This window comes from Lissotriton helveticus, chromosome 1_1, assembly GCF_964261635.1.
Source record: "Lissotriton helveticus chromosome 1_1, aLisHel1.1, whole genome shotgun sequence".
NCBI lineage: Eukaryota > Metazoa > Chordata > Amphibia > Caudata > Salamandridae > Lissotriton > Lissotriton helveticus.
In genome coordinates this window covers 1,502,226,477-1,502,245,097 of record NC_136057.1, presented here as the reverse complement: position 1 = coordinate 1,502,245,097, position 18,621 = coordinate 1,502,226,477, and the positions used below count along the sequence as shown (strand labels likewise).

The window sequence follows — 18,621 nt, the reverse complement described above, 5'->3', positions numbered from 1 at the left end:
TCAAACATGTTTTTATTGGTTTTACAACATGTAAAAGAACAGCTGTCTTCATATAAAAAAAAGTCCACATCACATTTAATACGACAAATCCGCAATGACTATACCACTGCAGAGTCACATTTCTGGTATTTAGTAACAATCTGAGGTGCAACAACCCAAATCCCACCTGATTAATCATCCCCCGATTCATCATCATCAGAGTCATCTTGGTCTCCATCAGTAATAGGCTCGCATATGTCCCCTCTATAAGTGTTCCAGGCTGACCACACCTTTGTCCACTTTCCAGGGCAATTCCTGTTTACATAAACCGTTCTTTCCGTGATCATTATGACATCCATGTCCCTACACCAAGACTCCAATTGTGGTGGGTCAATGGCTCCCCATTTTTGTGCTGTGTTGCGTTTTGCAACCATGAAGCCCAGTGTCGCCCAAGTTTGACCATGTCTCGTCATATGTTAAGGAGGCATGCCACCCAGTTGTAGCACAACTGGGTGGCATTCCGCTACCCAGTTGGGACCCCAATGATGAAGCATGCCACCAACTAGGTTGGTGGGTAAGGGTTCTTTTAATAAACCTAATGGTTTTCTGGCACTCATCCAAACCAAAATACGAGTGAGTCGCCTTTTCTAGTGGGTTAGTCCACTTTGTTTGTACTTTACCTTTAGGGAGAGGGACTTACCCCGACATAATCCTCACTCTCTCCATTTGTTTACCTACTAAGCACTACTGCCTGGACAGTCAAGCACGCAGGGATGCCCTTTTTGGCCTCTCGGGCCTGCAGAACTTGCTGGTCTAAATTTGACTGTTGTCCCTCCAAGGATAGTATTGCTGGAGTATCTATTCTAAGTTGAGGAATCTGCGGCTAGAATATGTCTGTTCCAGATAAGGCGTTACCGAAGGAAAGTAACTTGTGCAATGGGGGTTTAATTGACTCTTTTATCAAAATTAAATATGCCTCGTATTGGCGTGCAGGTTTAAAACAAAAATCAGAGTTTCACCTATTTAGTATTATGGCATCTGTTACATAGGCAGAGCTGTTCACTGTTCCTTCAGTGGCAATATTAGAATGTATTCCAACACTGTCATACTGATTATGTTTTAAGGAAGTAACCTAATGCTTCTCAGAAAAGTAACTCTATTTCTCTTTTTTCTTTTTACTATTCTTTTAGGTTGTGTCATTGGCAGCATCTCTATGTCAGCTGGATCCTCCTGATCATGTACTCTTTGCAGTATTATTTTTCTTGGTTTGTGTAGCAAAAGTCTTCATATCACAAGATATGCAGGTAATGACCTGGGAACAATATCTAAGCTACAATGTGATTGATCAGCTAATTACTTACAAGTTTAAGACCTACCTTCCAGTGTTTCATGGCCCCTATCTCGGTGTTCTTTCCCCTCTATCCTGGCACCAGCTTTTCCCAGTGTGTTCAACATGTCTCTCACATGACAACACACGTACAAGTTCACATTTATAATGGCAATCTATTCCTGCATATATTTATCTTTGATGTTTTTTCAGGAATTCAACTGAATGTAGAAATGTTTTAAGAAAACAGTAACTCTCAGTGGGTCCTCGATGATGATGTTGAAACTTCAACCATGGTGTTGTGTAGTTCCTATAAAACCTTTATAGAATCTGCACGTTTAGACAACATACACTGCAGGACTGGTGTCCAGACTAATTCCAGACACCCCCACCAGGTAAGTTAGCCTGTGTACCAGCTAGCTCGCAATGCTACTATAACCTCCTTTTACCAAGGAGAGAATAGGTTTTGGCCACTATCAAACATGACAACCCTGATACCTCAGGACTGTGGAAACAGTAACTTACTTTTCGCTTAGTCACTCGTGCTCACTTTTTCTCAGAGAGATACACAGAATAAATGGTTGGGACGTTTTCAATAAGCATTTATTGAACAGTCATTATTCTAGTGTAAAATAAGTGTACTGAAATCACCAGTAGATCGTAGAATAGATAAATGAGTAGAAGCACTAAGAAAGTAAACAGATGGTAGGTCTCTACCATTTTGCTAAAATCATAAATACAGGCAAGTATATAAAATACATGGCAATAGACTCCGTACCCCATTCTGGTCTCAAGCTGAACACCCCTCAAGGGATGTCAGACCACTGCGAGCTGGAGCATCTGGTTGCAGGAATCTCAGCATCTTGCGTCAGTGTGTCGGCCAGTAAGTCCTGATCTCCTCTGACTATCTCTGCAAGATCTGATGTTTATATACCTTAAGGTATTCCACAAGGTTCTACCTTGCTGTGCCAGTGTCGGACTTAGGATGATGTCGTGACTGAACTTAATACATAGTTATTATGCAGAAGATGATGGTCCTGCTGTGTTTCCAAGAAACTAAGAATCCTCATGCATAATTTATGTGGCCAGTGTTCAGGGAAAAACCCTAGGTACTGTGTGTAGTATTGTAACTAGGTAAAAGGTCAGTCCTTCAAATTCGATATGTATGTTGTAAAGGAGAGAACTTAGGTGAAGGGTTATGATGTTACCTGGACCTATATCGGGGTACCTATATGAAATATAACATCCACTTTTCATCCGACTGGTTAACATGACTAAATTCTAGCCTACTACCAAGGCGTCAAGAGGTTTGTACGCGACTAATAATCAAAATATCCTAGGATAAGTTAAAAAGAATTAAAAAACCCTTTAAAAAGTTTTCTTAAAGAAAAATCACTCAAGCACTGTCTGTTTATATAGTCCAAACAACTACAAGCATCTGAAAGCCATGCAGGTCAAAAGGTGTGAATTTGGAATTTTGTTTAAAAGTGAAAGGCATACTCTTTCTAGCTTGTGACAGGCCAAATGTTTATATGTCCTTGCTAGTAGACGCAACATTGCTGCTGACTGAATACGCAGCTGATGATCCCTGTAACACCTCGCAAAGAATGTCAATTGTACTGCCTGCAGCAGATGCCGGGGCAGCCTGTGCGATATCCAATGCCTGAGTGTTGGCGGAGGACCTGGTATCCATACCAACAGGAGCAGACGTCAGGACGTCGACTGATCCTCGACGTCCACCGCCACATCACTCCACACCTGAAAGGCCTGTACTGGCTCCCCGTCAACAAGAGGATCACGTTCAAACTCCTCATCCACGCACACAAAGCACTAGTTTCAAGTTTCAAGTTTATTTTTATTTATTTGATTTGGTTCTCCACTGAGAACCACAAATATTTAATGCACAGTATTCAATGTTCCACCGTTTTGTTAACATTTTTCATTCTAATACAAAGTTGAAAATGGTTTTAAAAATTTGTAAAAATTATAGAAAACAAATTTGGTTGGCGGAGCATTACATAAAATAATCAGTTCCTGTACTGAATTAATTCTACATTTGGTATAAACTGGTTGTAAAAGCCTCTTTCTTGCCTTTACCGCTATCGCATTTGGGCAGATAAACAACAAATGCTCCAAGTCCTGCTCTCCACCATTACACAAATTACAAATAGTGCTTTCTTTTAGGTGCCACCTAGATGTGACGGTTTTTACAGGAAGTATCCCAAATCGGAGCAGAACAATCGATCTCCTGACCCCATGGTTTAGATTAAAATTAATATACTGCTGAGGTTTCTTAAAAGCTATAGTTTCTGTAACATTCTTATCTAAAGGCAATTTGAAGCAGTACTGAGAGTCAAGGTCAAAACTTAGGGGGTCATTAGGATGACGGGCGGACTTTGTCCGCCCGCCATCCTGTCGGTATGCCATAAGGGCGGGGGTCCCGGGGTGGTATTAGGATGTGCCCGCCACAGTGATGGGCACATCCTGCATGTTAAGCATTGTGGCAGGCGGTGCTCTCAGCACTGCAAGCCACAATGCTTAAAAAGTACTTTTACATTTGCATTATCAAAGCGGCAGGCACCGCGCGGTGCCTTTCGCTTTGATTATGCAAATGCAGGGGGGTACCACAGGTACCCCCCGTGTGCACCCCCTACTCTCCTTCACTCTGGGGGCCCGCAGGGGGCCCCCAGAGTGAAGTCCGCCTGCAATGCCGCCACGGAAAGGCATTGAAAAATGCCCATGATAATATGACTGGCGGTGTCTGATAGACACCGCCACCATATTATTCCTTTTCCGCCCCGGCCGTAAGGCGACCGCGGCGGACGGTCTTCCCGTCCGCCGAGGTCCCCCCGCCATACTAATATGGCTGGGGGAACACGTGAGTGGATGGCGGGCGGATTGCCCCCGCCAGCTTGGCGGGGGCAATCAGCCCGCCATCATAATGGGCCCCTAAGTCTTGGAGTAAAGTGCTTTAAGAAGAGTTTCAGCTGGGCAGGTGTCCAAGATAGTACCAGATTGATGTTAGTCTCTGATAACTTGAAAGCGGATAAAGCATTTTTTGAAAATACATGTTTCGACGAATCACATTCAAATGTTTCGATTTTGAGCAGAGATCGAAGCGTTCCTTCTTCCGCGTGGAGGAGATTGTACGCCCACCTGATGATATTGGCAATTCCTTGAGCATAGGAACTGGTTAATGAGTACTCAAGGTGGAGAGCTTGTACTGGTACCGCCTGAGACAGCTTCGTTAGTTTCCGTAGGATCTTTCCTTCTTTCAGGTCTAAAAAACTCCATTGGCTTATTGGTATATATTCGAGAGCGTATGACAATACTGGTGGAATCTTGGCGCTGTATACCTTAAGCATGGAAGAAAAGTGTCTTTGTCCAGATGCTGCGTATAACCGTGAAAGTGCTCCCACATGCACTTCAGATTTCCAGGTCAGATTCAGAGTATGGGGCCTATTTTGTAAAGACTTGGTGAAAATTCGACCTAAATAGGTATATTCATTTACCTCTTCCACCATTTTTCCCCCTAGGGACCAGCTGAATTTGGTGCTCTTTTTCCTTCCTGAAAATGAAACTATTTTTGTTTTCGCGATGTTAGGTATTAGATAATTTTCCTCCGTATAATTATGAAGTGCCTGTAGGCTTCTTTGCGAACCAAATGGGGTTAGATCTAATATAATACTCACAAAGCACTACACAACACCGGACCCACCTACCTCAACAACCGACTCAGCTTCCACACCCCCACCCGAAGCCTCCGCTCAGCCGCCCTTGTCACAGTCCCCCGGATCCGGAAAACCACAGCCGACGGAAGATCCTTCTTCTACCTCGCCGCCAAGACCTGGAACACTCTACCAACCAACCTACGACAGACTTAGGACCTGCTGGCCTTCAGAAGACTCCTCAAGACCTGGCTCTTCGATCAGTAGCGCCCACCCCAGCGCCTTGAGACCCTCACGGGTATGTAGCGCGCTTTATAAATGTAATGATTGATTGATTGAGACCACATGTGGTGGCTCTAAGAACGATGCCAACAACATAGGAATAGGCTGAGGACACTGAGAACATGGGTCGTTATCGGGTCCAGTAAAGTATCAACATCCGGTGGCGTAGGTGATGAAAGTGTCAGACGGAGGTCCAACGTGCTGTCTTCTCCGCAGAACAGGCATGGGAGAACAGGTAGGACACAGTCCACCCAGACTGGTCTAAATTACAGGAACCAAGAGGCGCTCAGATCCCGTAGGTGAGGTGTACCCAGATGTTGTACCATGCGATCATGGTATTTGCGCTCCGGGGGTACTGTCGCCATTTCTTTGGTGGCTGGGAAGTCCATTACGTAGCAGAAAATTAACAATCAGGATACCTGCTATTAGGAACAGGATCAGCGGAAGCCCTCCAAAAATGCTCCCAAAGACCTAGGACCATCAGAAAGGTGTAGGAGAGTAGGATCTGCTTCTTATAGTTACCCCTACTTTTTGCTGATGTTTCACTGTTTTTCGACTTTAGTCTGGCTGGGACCCCGCTATCCAGGGCCTCAGCCTAGCTGCTTCCTCTCTAAAATGATTGCATGTACTTTAAGTACACCACAAATTGGATTCTGGGGTACCCTTATAAGTCCCTAGTATATGGTATCCTATATACCCAGGGCATATGTACCCCAAAGGCCACTCAGGGACTACAGAATGTATTATGCCACCCCTGAGAGACCATTCAAAATGACACAACAGGTCTGCTATAGCAGCCTGTGTAAGGTGGTGTATGCACCCCTTACTTAGATATAGGTTCCCTATATCTACCTTGTATCACTGCACATATAAACCTATCAGTCACCCCTATGGCAGGCCTTCTCAATCCTGAAGGCAGGGTGCTGGGTTTTGTGTGAGAGGGTGCCCATACATGAGCAGGGCCCCTCTGCAGCCTTCCAAATTTATTCTCCGGGGTTGTTCTGTGATGCAGCCAACCATATACTCTTAAGATAGCACGCAGCCCGGTGGCAGAGGGCTCGCGCGCATGTGTTGCTGCAGTCTTTTTTAACTTTAATTCCACTCGCCCTTGCTGACTACGAGCATCATCGTTTTTTTTACTATTCCCCTACCCGCCCTGCTGATCACAAGTAAGGGCACTCTGTACTTGTTTCCTAGTTTTTAAAATTCGCACCCCGGTGGCTCGCTGATTACAAGCCTGCCCCACTTACCTGCTGGTCTGCCTGAAGCCGGTCGCTTTCGACTGCGGGCGCCATCTTGGGTCGGGTTATTGGTCGGCCTCTCCTTGGCCACACCCCCCTGGCCACACGGCTACTAAGGTCCTTCCTCCCCCTTCCTTCAGTGATAGCACGCAGCCCGGTGGCAGAGGGCTCGCGCGCCTGTGTTGCTGCAGTCTTTTTTAACTTTAATTCCACTCGCCCTTGCTGACTACGAACATCATCGTTTTTTTTACTATTCCCCTACCCGCCCTGCTGATCACAAGTAAGGGCACTCTGTACTTGTTTCCTAGTTTTTAAAATTCGCACCCCGGTGGCTCGCTGATTACAAGCCTGCCACACTTACCTGCTGGTCTGCCTGAAGCCGGTCGCTTTCGACTGCGGGCGCCATCTTGGGTCGGGTTGTTGGTCGGCCTCTCCTTGGCCACACCCCCCTGGCCACACGGCTACTAAGGTCCTTCCTCCCCCTTCCTTCAGTGATAGCACGCAGCCCGGTGGCAGAGGGCTCGCGCGCATGTGTTGCTGCAGTCTTTTTTAACTTTAATTCCACTCGCCCTTGCTGACTACGAGCATCATCGTTTTTTTTACTATTCCCCTACCCGCCCTGCTGATCACAAGTAAGGGCACTCTGTACTTGTTTCCTAGTTTTTAAAATTCGCACCCCGGTGGCTCGCTGATTACAAGCCTGCCACACTTACCTGCTGGTCTGCCTGAAGCCGGTCGCTTTCGACTGCGGGCGCCATCTTGGGTCGGGTTGTTGGTCGGCCTCTCCTTGGCCACACCCCCCTGGCCACACGGCTACTAAAACGACCACTATGTGTCAGCGCAGCGGACGAGCGCAGCGGGCGCGACGTAGGCGCGCCGGAGTCGCGCCAGAGTTAAGCCCGTCTGCGCCCGTCCGCGGCTGGCCGGGGCTAGGGGCCGCTACCCCTGGTCCTCCTATCCGATATTCTTCAGCGGACTTGACCCTATTACAAGGTCATTGGCCCCTCGACCCTCGCACTATTCAACGGACCATCAATATGGGCTGTCATTCTCCCTGTCACGCCTGCCCACTAGGTTGTCCTCTTCCTACGCCTTCCCCGTCAGCTCCCCTCTCATTAACCACCTCTGACCTCCGCTCTCCCCCGTTATCTATTATTCTACTAAACACTAGGTCAGCCATCAAACATCATCAGGAACTCTTCATTCTCTTAGACACGGACAAACCCGATCTCCTGCTGTTGACGGAGACTTGGTTCTCTGAATCTTCTCTCCCGTCTCTACTGGCTGCCCTCCCCTCGACCTACTACGCTATCCGTGCCGACCGCCCCGGCGGGAAAACGGGTGGAGGCGTTGCCCTCATTGCCCGGCATGACTTCCAGTTCCAGATTCTTCCCTCACCCTCCTTGGGAGGAATCGACCACTTGGTGGCCCGTTCCACCTCTCTCTCCCCCCACCTAGCCATCGTGCTCGTCTACCGCCCACCTCAACCAACCCCTTCTTTTCTTCCGGCCTTTCAAGATTTACTCGGCACTCTGGCCGTCAACTATGCCTCGGTCCTAGTCCTCGGGGACTTCAACTATTGGCCGACGGACCCTAAGGAATGCGCCTCATCGAAGGAATTTTCGGAAACCCTCCTCTCTCTTAATTTTACCTCCCTTGTCCACACCCCTACCCACACTCATGGCCACATCTTAGACCAAGTTTGGTCTCTCAATTGTCCCTTGTCTGCACTGTCTGTTACCCCATGCACTTGGTCCGATCACTTTTTAATTTCGTTTTCCCTTAGCCTCTGCCTGACCAAGACACTTACTCACACTAAAAACTCATGGGCTCGCAACTGGGGCAAGGTCAATCTGTCCGACCTTACGACTTCACTTCTGGCCTCCTCTCCCTCTTTATCGGGCCTGGACTCCGCAGCTCAAGCCAAAGCCATCGATTTGTGGCTCACGAATGGAAGCGACTGCTTGGCTCCTCTTCGGCGCACCTCGATTAGGCGCCCTAAAGACGCCAATCGGTGGTTTAGTAATGATCTGAAAGCACTGAAGCTTACGGTTCGACAGGCAGAACGCAGATGGAGATTGGACTATTCTTCCATCTCCAAGTCCCGCTACGTCCTTCTCCTTGGGACTTATAAAAAAAAACATCACAGAGGCCAAGAAAGCCTATTTCTCGGCCAAAATCTTGGCGGCCGAGAATCAACCAAAGGAGATCTTCGCCATCACTCACGACCTGGCTTTTTCCGACAGGACCTCACTCAAACCCCATCCCTCCCAGAAACTCTGTGATTCGTTGAATTCCTACTTCGTAGGAAAAATCGCGACAATTAAATCTAACATTCCCCCCCTCCCCTCTCTTCGTTGACCCCCTGCCACCCCCCGCCCCAGCTTTTTTTCAATTCCCTTCCCCCCCTTTCTGAGGAAATTTTCCTGTCTCTCCTTCCCAAAATCAAATCCGGTTCCCCCTCAGACATCTGCCCGGCACACATCTCACGGCAGGTCTATTCTGTCTGTACTTTGCCTCCTCTCAGCTTCCTTAATGCTTCACTGGCCCAAGGGGTTGTCACTCCATCACTAAAATCCGCCTCCATCGTTCCCATTTTAAAAAAGCCAGGAGCCGACCCCTCCGTGATGGCCAACTATCGCCCCATCTCCCTTCTACCCTTTTTGGGGAAGGTGCTTGAGCGACATGTTACATCTGCGCTCAGCTCCTTTGTCGAGGAAAATGGGAGGTTGGCCCCGTGTCAGGCTGGGTTTCGACCCAAGCACTCGACAGAGTCAGTGGTGGTGTCAGTACTAGATACCCTCAGAGAGGGTATGGATGTAGGCAAATCTCAGGCGCTGGTCCTCCTTGATCTGTCCGCCGCTTTTGACACGGTGGATCATTCCATCTTACTTTCCCGTGTCAGGGCGGCGGGCATAGGAGGCTCAGCCCTTATTTAGCTCTCGTCCTTTTTGAGGGACCGGACCCAGGCGGTTCATCTTGGGGAGTTTTCAGCTACCCCCTGCCAGGTCCAGTGCGGTGTTCCCCAGGGTTCTTCTCTGTCCCCTTTACTGTTCAATCTTTACATTTCGCCTCTTATCTTTGCTCTACAGCAGCTGGAGGTCACGGTATACAACTATGCCGATGACCTCCAGCTCATCTTTAATCTGTCCTCTTCCCCCGACTCTATTTCTAATTTCCAATCTATTCTATCTTTCATCAGGGACTGGATGAACTTCAACCACCTGAAACTCAATCCCGATAAGACGGAACTTGTGGTTACGGGTGGTTGCTCCAGTCCCTGGAACTCTCTATTTTGGCCCCCTTCCTTTGGTTCTCCCCCTACCCCAGTTCCCTCTGTTAAGACTCTTGGCATCAAGCTAAATGACAAACTCACTATGCACTCCCAGATAGGTTCGGTGGTTTCTTCCTGCTTTTTTACTCTCCGTACTATCCGCTCTATTTCTCGCTTTTTCTCCTTCTCTGCACTCAAACTAATTATGTCCGCACTGGTCCTGTCCTGCCTGGACTACGGGAACATCTTGTTCAATGGTATCCCTCAGTACAGCCTGCGTAAACTGCAACTGGTGCAGAACCAGGCGGCCCGCCTTGCCTTCGGTCTCCCCAAATTCCATCATACCTCTCCCCTCCTGAAGACCCTCCACTGGCTTCCCGTTCGGGAACGCGCCCTGTTCAAATTAGGCTGCATGGCGTTTCAGGCCAGGACGGGCCTGGCCCCTCTCTTCATATCTTCAGCCATCAAAGCCTATGTTCCTGGCAGAGACCTCCGTTCCGCGGCACAACATCTTTTAGCAGTCCCCCGCTTCAGGAAAAAGAAACAGGGTGGCTCGAAATTTTCCACTCTTGCCCCCATGTTCTGGAATTCTCTCCCTTTCCACCTTAGGTCTCTCACCCAGTATTCCATTTTCCGCAAATCATTGAAAACATTTCTATTCACTCAGGCTTTTCTGTCTTAACCTCTGTTCCCCTCTTCAGTTTATGCTTTAGCGACTGCCTCTGCCTAGCAGGCTGTTTGCTATCTCAGCGCCAAGAAACCGCTCAGGTGTATGCTGCGCTTAATAAATATTTTAAACTTAAACTTAAGTGCATTATAACCTTACAGTAAATGCTAACTTTGAAATGGTTGCAAGGAAAGATGTTGTGTTTGGTTTCTAACATCTTAGAATCATACCTGGAGGTATGATTCCACCCTCCTAGAGGGAGAAATATGACTACACCGGTACACCCGGTACCAGCTTCACAGAACCCTGGCATCACAAAATTGATGCTGCCAGCCACAGACACGCGTCTGCCCTCCTGCTGCTGGATGAAACTCCGGCAGGGGAGGCTGGACAATAGGTTTCCTGTCAGAGGGAGGTGTGACCACCTCCCAGACAGGCTTTAGTGTGTTGGGGTTGGGTGGGTGCACTCCAAGAGTGCTTTGATGTCTGTACGGGGGGGGGCACATTTGGTGTCCCTGTGCATAGTCCAGCTCAAACCGGTTGCAGGGGCACTCAGCCCCTGCTCTGGTGTGAAACTGGACAAAGGACATGGGTGTAGCTAACCCTCTGTCCTGACCCTCCCATAGGTGGGTCCCCAGAGTTTGTCCCACCCCTTCCTTGGGTATAAAGTAGGAACCACTGACTACAGGACTTTAGATTTACCTGGACACAAGTCTGCTACAGAATTCCAGAACATCAACTATCTACACTTCGTTGGATGACCGAAGAATCTCCCTTGGAGTAAAGGAGTTACTCCCCTGCAAGGCAGGCACCAAAGACGCAGGTTTGCAACTATGCAGCTCCTGAAGACTCCGAAGACTTTGCAGCACAGGAGGTGGGTTTCCAAGCTTCCCCAAGGGCGATCAGTGCTCTCTGCAAACCTGAGATCCAAAGCCCTCGTGGGGACCGTGCAACCCGAACCCCGAGACAGTGTGCACATTTGCAGCAGCATATGCTTGTTGGCGATCCCTGAGGCTGTGCTTTGGGCTACTTGTAGTCCAGTTCCCAAGCAGTGAGTCGACCGAAGATTACTGGCCTACACTCCACGAGTGACCCATGGGCTGGTATTTAGTGATTCCTCTCGAGGTCCCTTTTGTGATCCCTTGTCCGTCGACTTGTGTGTCCCTGAGAAAGGTACTGTAACTTCCAACAGGCTTACCTGGTTGCTCCAGACGTGCCCTGACTCTCCATCGCTTGCGGAGTCAACAGGACCTTGCTGGTCCACACCAAAGTATTTTTACTCTCACAGAGTGGGTTGCTGTTGCCAAGGCTTATTGGTCTCCGATCCGGACACCGAATCCCCCCCAGCACTCAACGTCCTTCGTGGGACAGCTCGCCTGCAGACTCTGGTCATCATTGACGTCTACTGGTCTCCGTGGCAGCGGAGTCAAGCTTCACCTGAAACACCCGACATTGGTGGGCATTTTTCTACCGTGCTCCTGGTCACCCTGAAGTGACCCAGACTCTGTCCCCTCTGCTTTCAGGTTTTTCACCGTTCCGATCCAGGCTTGGATCACACCGGACACTTTTCCTTTCCACTGCAGCGGCACTGTGCAGCAACTCGCCATTGAAAACAGTGACGATTTCCGACACCATTTTACACCTAGGCACCCGGCTTCCCTGGGTGAGGTAACACGACTACTCCAGTGCTCACATGGGTGCTGGCCTTAGAATCTTCTAAGTCTTAAAGGGTTTGCTCCAAGTCCTCTCCGAAGTGTCCCTAATGTTGAAAATTCCAACCTCGACTTTCCCATAGGATTGTACGGAGCTCGCATCTGTGTTCTCACACTGCACGGATCCCCCATGGGTCCCCTGTGTCACTACCAGGGGTGGTTCCTTAGGGTCCCAGCGATTCTAAGTGCTCTAGGCACTGTGTCTAGTCAAGTCGTGGTTCTTATACCACTTTCTTAATATATGGTTTGGTCTCCCCCTGGGGCCCATTGTATATTGTGCTATTTACATATGTTCTACTTTGTTGATATTGTGTATCTTGCTCTCTAATCTCATAAAGAGGTTAGTAGAGAGTATTTTGTAATAAATACATATATTTTATATATACCTTGTGTGGTTCTCCTTTCATTTGGTCATTCAGGAGGTTATAATCTGGTAAACAAAGCTGCTTTACACTCCTTCAAGACTAAGCCTGAAGTCTGCTCTCCATAGCTACCACTAGGATAGCTTTCAATAAAGGTTGTCTTAAACCTATTCATCAATAAGGGTTGTTTGGACTGGTACAAGGTTCCCACTATAACTAGTGGACATCATATACTAGGCCAACTACTCACATTGAAAGGTGCTTAACATTCCGGAACCTATGGTCGTAAATAGGTGTACAATACCCGTCGTATCAGACATGTTAAAGATAGGACTTACCATTTCTTTGAAATGGAAGGGGCAGTTTGTACCTATAAGTGCATCTATCTCTGCCGAGGACCTTCTGGTCTGGAGATCAAAAGTCTTCTGGTTGAAGGCCACAGGGACGGTTTGATGTAAAAACATGGCTTTCATTCTGCTCAGAGTATCAAACCGTATAAAGGAAACATTTAGCGAAGGACATAACGGCATATTGTGTTTCTATCTAGGACCCTAATTCAATATTCCTAATTTATGCCCTTGTATGGCTATAATACATAATATCCCTATAAAGGCATAAGAATCATATCCATATTTAGTCGTAGCCCATGCAGTCACATTAAGCATGGCTACTTCCCCGGACTCCTAGAAAGCACAACGAGTTCTCTAAACAAACCAAACCTCCAGCAACCTGGGAAATCCCCATTGCTTTTGTTTTGATTTCGTCCTAGAACTCCTGTGAAGCACTGTAAGAACGGGCAGTTCTTAGTGACATCTTTATTGACGTCTTATGTCCAACCTTACGTCAAACCCGGCACCTTTCAGGTATAAATATACCAACGTTGCCTTAAGCAAACACACAGTGGTGGTTTTGGAGCAGAGCGGCTAAACTACTTGCCCGAGAGCCCAGCTGATGCGAGAGCCCGCGGACGCCGCCCCTCCCCTTTGACGCACTGAGAGAGACACTGTCTTTTCTCCTGCCGAGAAATCCAGCTCCGGTGTTTCCAGATACCTTCGCGGGTTACTGGGATATCGAGTCCTGAGAGAGAGATACCAGACCTCCTGCTTTCTATTACCCAGGTACGGAGCTGACTAAACCCTTGAAGAGAATTCTTGAGTCTGATTCTTGGCAAAACAAACTTAACTTAAACTGCTACTTACTTACTCCTTCCCACGTATTAGGCTTAGGTCAGGTACACCGGGGTAGGCGTATTTAGAAGCACCAGTTGAGTACGTTAGTCAATGTATATATGTATGTATATATTTTATCTATTTTAAAGTATCATATGGCTAAGTAACCATATCAATGCTTTTACAGGATTATTTTATAATCCTCCTTTTACTGTACGCACTTTACTTTACTATGAGTATTGCAATTGTGGCAATTCATTTCTCTTGCATGAGAAAGAAGACTGCTCAATAAAATACACCTTTTATTGAAAACGCCCGTCTCTCTTTTCTCTGCACTCTGGTGAAACTAAGTATGCACACTTGACTGAGTGAAATAGCTGTCTATTGTTTTCACATGACTCTAGAGATACACTCTTATTCTGAGGGAGCAAAGTTGTCATGTTTTATGGTTGTCAGAAGCTAATCCCTTCTTGTCTATCCAGGGAGGTTAAACTCCTCGTTTATTCGAGAAAGTTTCTACTGACCTCTGAGCTAGCTGGCAAACCTTAAGTCTAATATAGTCAGTAGAGACCTAGATGACCTCAGTTCTACGTCTACACTGCTGTTTATATTATTCCAATGTGCAGAGCCTATTGGGAATATAGGAACTACACTACATGGCGCCCAACGTTTGGTAAGGCGATAAATCTAACGCAAAACGTTAGAGTAACTCAGTCGTGCTTTTTCACACAGACCTTTTTCCCGTAAAAACTCCAATAGACGTCTGGAGTGGGTAAAAGGTTAAAATCCGCCGTAACTTAGTAGGAAGAGATTCCTATGTATAGTTTTTTGGTTTATTCATCGTTGAAGGATACAGTGTTCCAAAATATTGTGCACCTAATCTTTGTTTCCTTGAAACTTGATCTGCAAACAAAAACCTTCCTGTCAGTAAAATGGGGGAAAGTGACGACGAAAGGGAGACAGCTAGAATAGCAGCTCAACTCCTAGCGGATGACACAAGTCTCCGAGACAATGACCCGGATGTTATACACATTCCGGTCAACATAAGAAAAACTATAACTCTTAAACTTATAGAAAATGGACTGACAACACGAGGTGGTACAGTCATATTCGTGGTAGAGGCCCATGAATATCGGCAGACAGAGGTATTCTATTCATGCATAAACTTTCCACCAGCAAACGCTGTAACACACGAATTCCACTATTACAAAATAGAGGAACCTCCGGATGAATACACTCCTTTCGAGGAGGTGGAAATCCCATTAAATTACCAAGAGCACCTGCTCTGGTTTAAAGGCGCCCTAAAACATAATAATCACATCACCAGGCTCGGTCCACTAGGTAGACCAGGAGCAACGTGGCCGGTTCTAGCCAGCTACACACCACACCCCGACATTGAAACAATGACAGACCGTGAACTTTTAGCTCAGCTAAAAATACTAATTAAAATACATAGACAGTTAGTCCAATATGTAATGCGGACTACAACAGTCCAACCAGCTATTAACATTCCACAGCTGACCCCTCATCAGGGGAACAAAACTAAATTACACCACAGAACATCTACGCCACCGTCTATGGCGATAATACCAGATGTACTAAGACGGATTCAAAACGAATACGGTCCAGAACCTGCTTTAACTCTGGGTATGAAATTACTGAAAGACTTCAAGCAGGTCTCGGCTATATTATTAGCCAACATAAAAGGAGAAGCAGCATCTGTGGCGATCCGCCAGAAATGGAAAGAAACAGATATAGCAGAACAGCCATTTGAACTTGCCAGAATCATAGAAAAATCCTATGAAGAACTAGGTAGAGATAGTTTGGGTGGGAAACCAGTAAAACCCCAACTAACTGAAAATCCTGAAAAGATATTTATTAAAAATAATCTAAACACTCCAAAAAAGAGTTGGGATGGAAATAAACAATCCACTCCCAAAGAATTCCAGTCCAGAGGAAGGTCTCCTCGGCGGAGAGAAAGATCTCCGGACCAAGGACACAAGTCTCCCCAGAGGGAGCCCTCTGAGAAAAGATACAACCTTAGAAATAGGGATAATCTGAAAAAACCTGATAGATATCAAGATATTGATACACGTCCCTCTCGATCTTTTCAGACTTCCTCGCAAAAATCGGAAAGAAGAGGACGGTCTGAACACAGGGAAGAGCACGTCAAGTCCAAACACAAGGAACCTGCTCATCAAAGTAAAAAATTACAATTTCCAAGAAAGAAGGTAGCCTGTATTAAAATAATTAAACATGCCGAGGATACTGAGGACACAACTGAAAAACGGAGAGTGGGCCCAGACAATGCTAGACAGCGCAGCAGAAGTGACCATAGCTCGCAAGATCCTGATGAATCATCTGGAGACAGTGGACACGAATGAATACATTCAGGTGGAAACAGCAGATACCAGAGTTAGCAAACCTCATAAAATATACGAAATAACATTACGTATAGAGGGTGATAAGACTTGGAAAGTAAGAGGTCTATTTTGAGATAACCTTTCCAAAGGCTATGACATCCTTTTAGCTGAGAAAGACTGGCCACCAGAGTTTGTCAGGGAGTGCCCTCATGGTGAAGAAATGATTATGCCTGCCTTCTCAAAGCATATTCCAATTCATGGAAAATATACATATGCAAGAAAATGGGCCGTAGCCCAAGCTCCTGCATTATATAAAAATCATGTAGGATGGGATGAGGACTCTCCTCCTCACAAAATCCAGTTAAAATGTCAACCAACTTCACAAAGGCAGTACCCAATTAAGCAAGAAGCTAAAAAAGAAGTCAGGGAGATCTTAGACCAACTTGAATACCAGGGGGTGATTGAAACATGCACCTCACAAATGAACAATCCTTTGTTTCCTGTCTCCAAACCAGACGATTCATATCGTCTAGTTTTGGACTACAGACACCTTAACTCATGTTGCAAGACATTTGCAGTACAAAATTCACACAGTGCAGCACTAATGAATAACATTGTGCGCAAAAAATACAAAACGACATTAGACATCCCTAATGGATTCTTTTGTCAAAACATTGCACCTGAAAGCAGGTATTTGACTGCTTTCTCAATAATGGGGTCACAGAAATTTCTGTCGACTCCCACAGGGATTCAAGAATAGCCCAGGATTATTCTCAGCAAGGGTAACAGAGTTACTACAAATGTATGATGATGAGGCATTATCTTATGTCGATGACATCTATCTCACAGATGATGACCTGGATACTCACTTGAAAAGAGTGAACACCATAATACTTGGGTTTGCAGCTGAGGGTTACATATTCAACTTTAAAAAGTCACGAATTGCCCATCTAACTGTCCTGTTTTTAGGATATGAATTATCAAGTGAAGGCAAAAGCCTAGCAGACAATTTCTAAGAGAAGTGCGCTGTACTCCAAGCACCTAAAACGCTGAAGAACTTACAATCAATACTAGGTTTCCTGAATTTCGGAAGAACTTACATTCTAAATTATGCGGAGAGGGTTAAACCTCTCTATGAATTAATAAAACCTGATTTTAAACCAATCAATTGGACTCAGAAACACACAGAAATTTTGAGATCATTGCAAAAAGACATGTTAGCTAAAACAAAATTACAAACACGTGAAAACGTACGCAACCTTGTAATCCGAGTCATCCCAGGAAGATGCGAATTCACGTACCTGACCTCTAATGAGGGAGAAACGGTACCAATAGCTTACAAATCACATTTGTACACAAAAGCTGAAATGAAATTCAGTTCAACTGAAAAAAATCTAACTGCGGTTCAGACTGCTGTAGCAAAAGAAAGAGCACCAGCACAAGGTAAACGAATAATAATCGTTACACCAGTACCAGCCCTAGAAGCGGTAACAAAAGCAAGCATTCCAAATGCTAAAGCACTACATCCGAGATGGATCCAATGGGTTAATTATCTTGCTGCAACAGACGTAGTATACGAATTTGATCCTAATTTAAAAACACAAGAATTTCTACAATATGAATATGAATGTCCTCTGCCAACCGAAATCCTGCCTCTAGAACACTACGACTGTATAATATATACAGACGGATCAGCACAACCCGCAGTTGGGGGTAAACAAGCTTACAGTGCTGCGTGCGCGATTGTTAAAGGTCGTTGGCACAAAGGAAAATTCAGACCAAAAATCACCAAAACTGAATCACTGAGAAACTGTTCGGCTCAGCGAGCTGAAATCAGATCTTTAAAGATGGCGCTTGAAAATGCTGATCGTGAATTCCCGACACGAATAGTGTGCGATTCGCATTACTGCGTCAAATCTTACAATAATGACTTGCAGAACTGGATTCAAAACAATTACAAAGATGACACAGGTGCCACAATAAAGCATAAAACGCTTTGGGAACAAGTAGTTCTTTTGCAGAAAGAACTACAAAAGACTCACGTGATACATACACTGAGTCATCAGCGTGATGGCGTTCACGTTGCAGGGAATTCATTGGCTGACACAGCCACAGCGGAAGCAACTAAACAGGCTTCCGTAGCCACAAAAAAGCGTTCAGAAAATTACATAGACGGGGAAACCATGCTGGCGGTAAAAACGTCTTCAAAAGGCGACTGTGCAGCACTACCCGTGATCTATCCACTCAATTATACATACATAATTGATGCAAACTCCGTTCCTTTTGCTCGAAACTCTGGAGTGGGGGATAGAGTAATTCCAAACACGAACAGGAGAGTCTTTTTGATAGCAGACGCACACATGGGATTGGGTCTAAGGCACCAAGGAATCTCTGAAAGAATTACAATCAGAATACTGGTGGCCGGGGATGAGCCTGCAACTTATCAAATTTGCAATAAGCTGTCCAAACTGCAACAGAGATCGCAGTGGCGAACCGACCGGCAAATTGCCAGGACCCTTCTTTTAGATAGCATAAGGCTATCTATACGCGAAAATCCAACAGAAAAAATGCGTCCCA

General features: G+C 46.2%; 1 protein-coding gene across 7 annotated transcripts in view; it reads left to right on the top strand.

Moving 5' to 3' along the window:
• Window positions 1-18,621, top strand: part of FIRRM (FIGNL1 interacting regulator of recombination and mitosis) — a 3,243,174-nt gene that overhangs the window by 2,575,964 nt on the left and 648,589 nt on the right. For all 7 annotated transcript variants that reach the window (XM_078686707.1, XM_078686742.1, XM_078686714.1 and 4 more), the window contains one exon: window positions 1,170-1,283. In XM_078686707.1, the coding sequence (XP_078542833.1) occupies window positions 1,170-1,283 (114 nt within the window). The remainder of the gene's footprint in view (window positions 1-1,169; window positions 1,284-18,621) is intronic.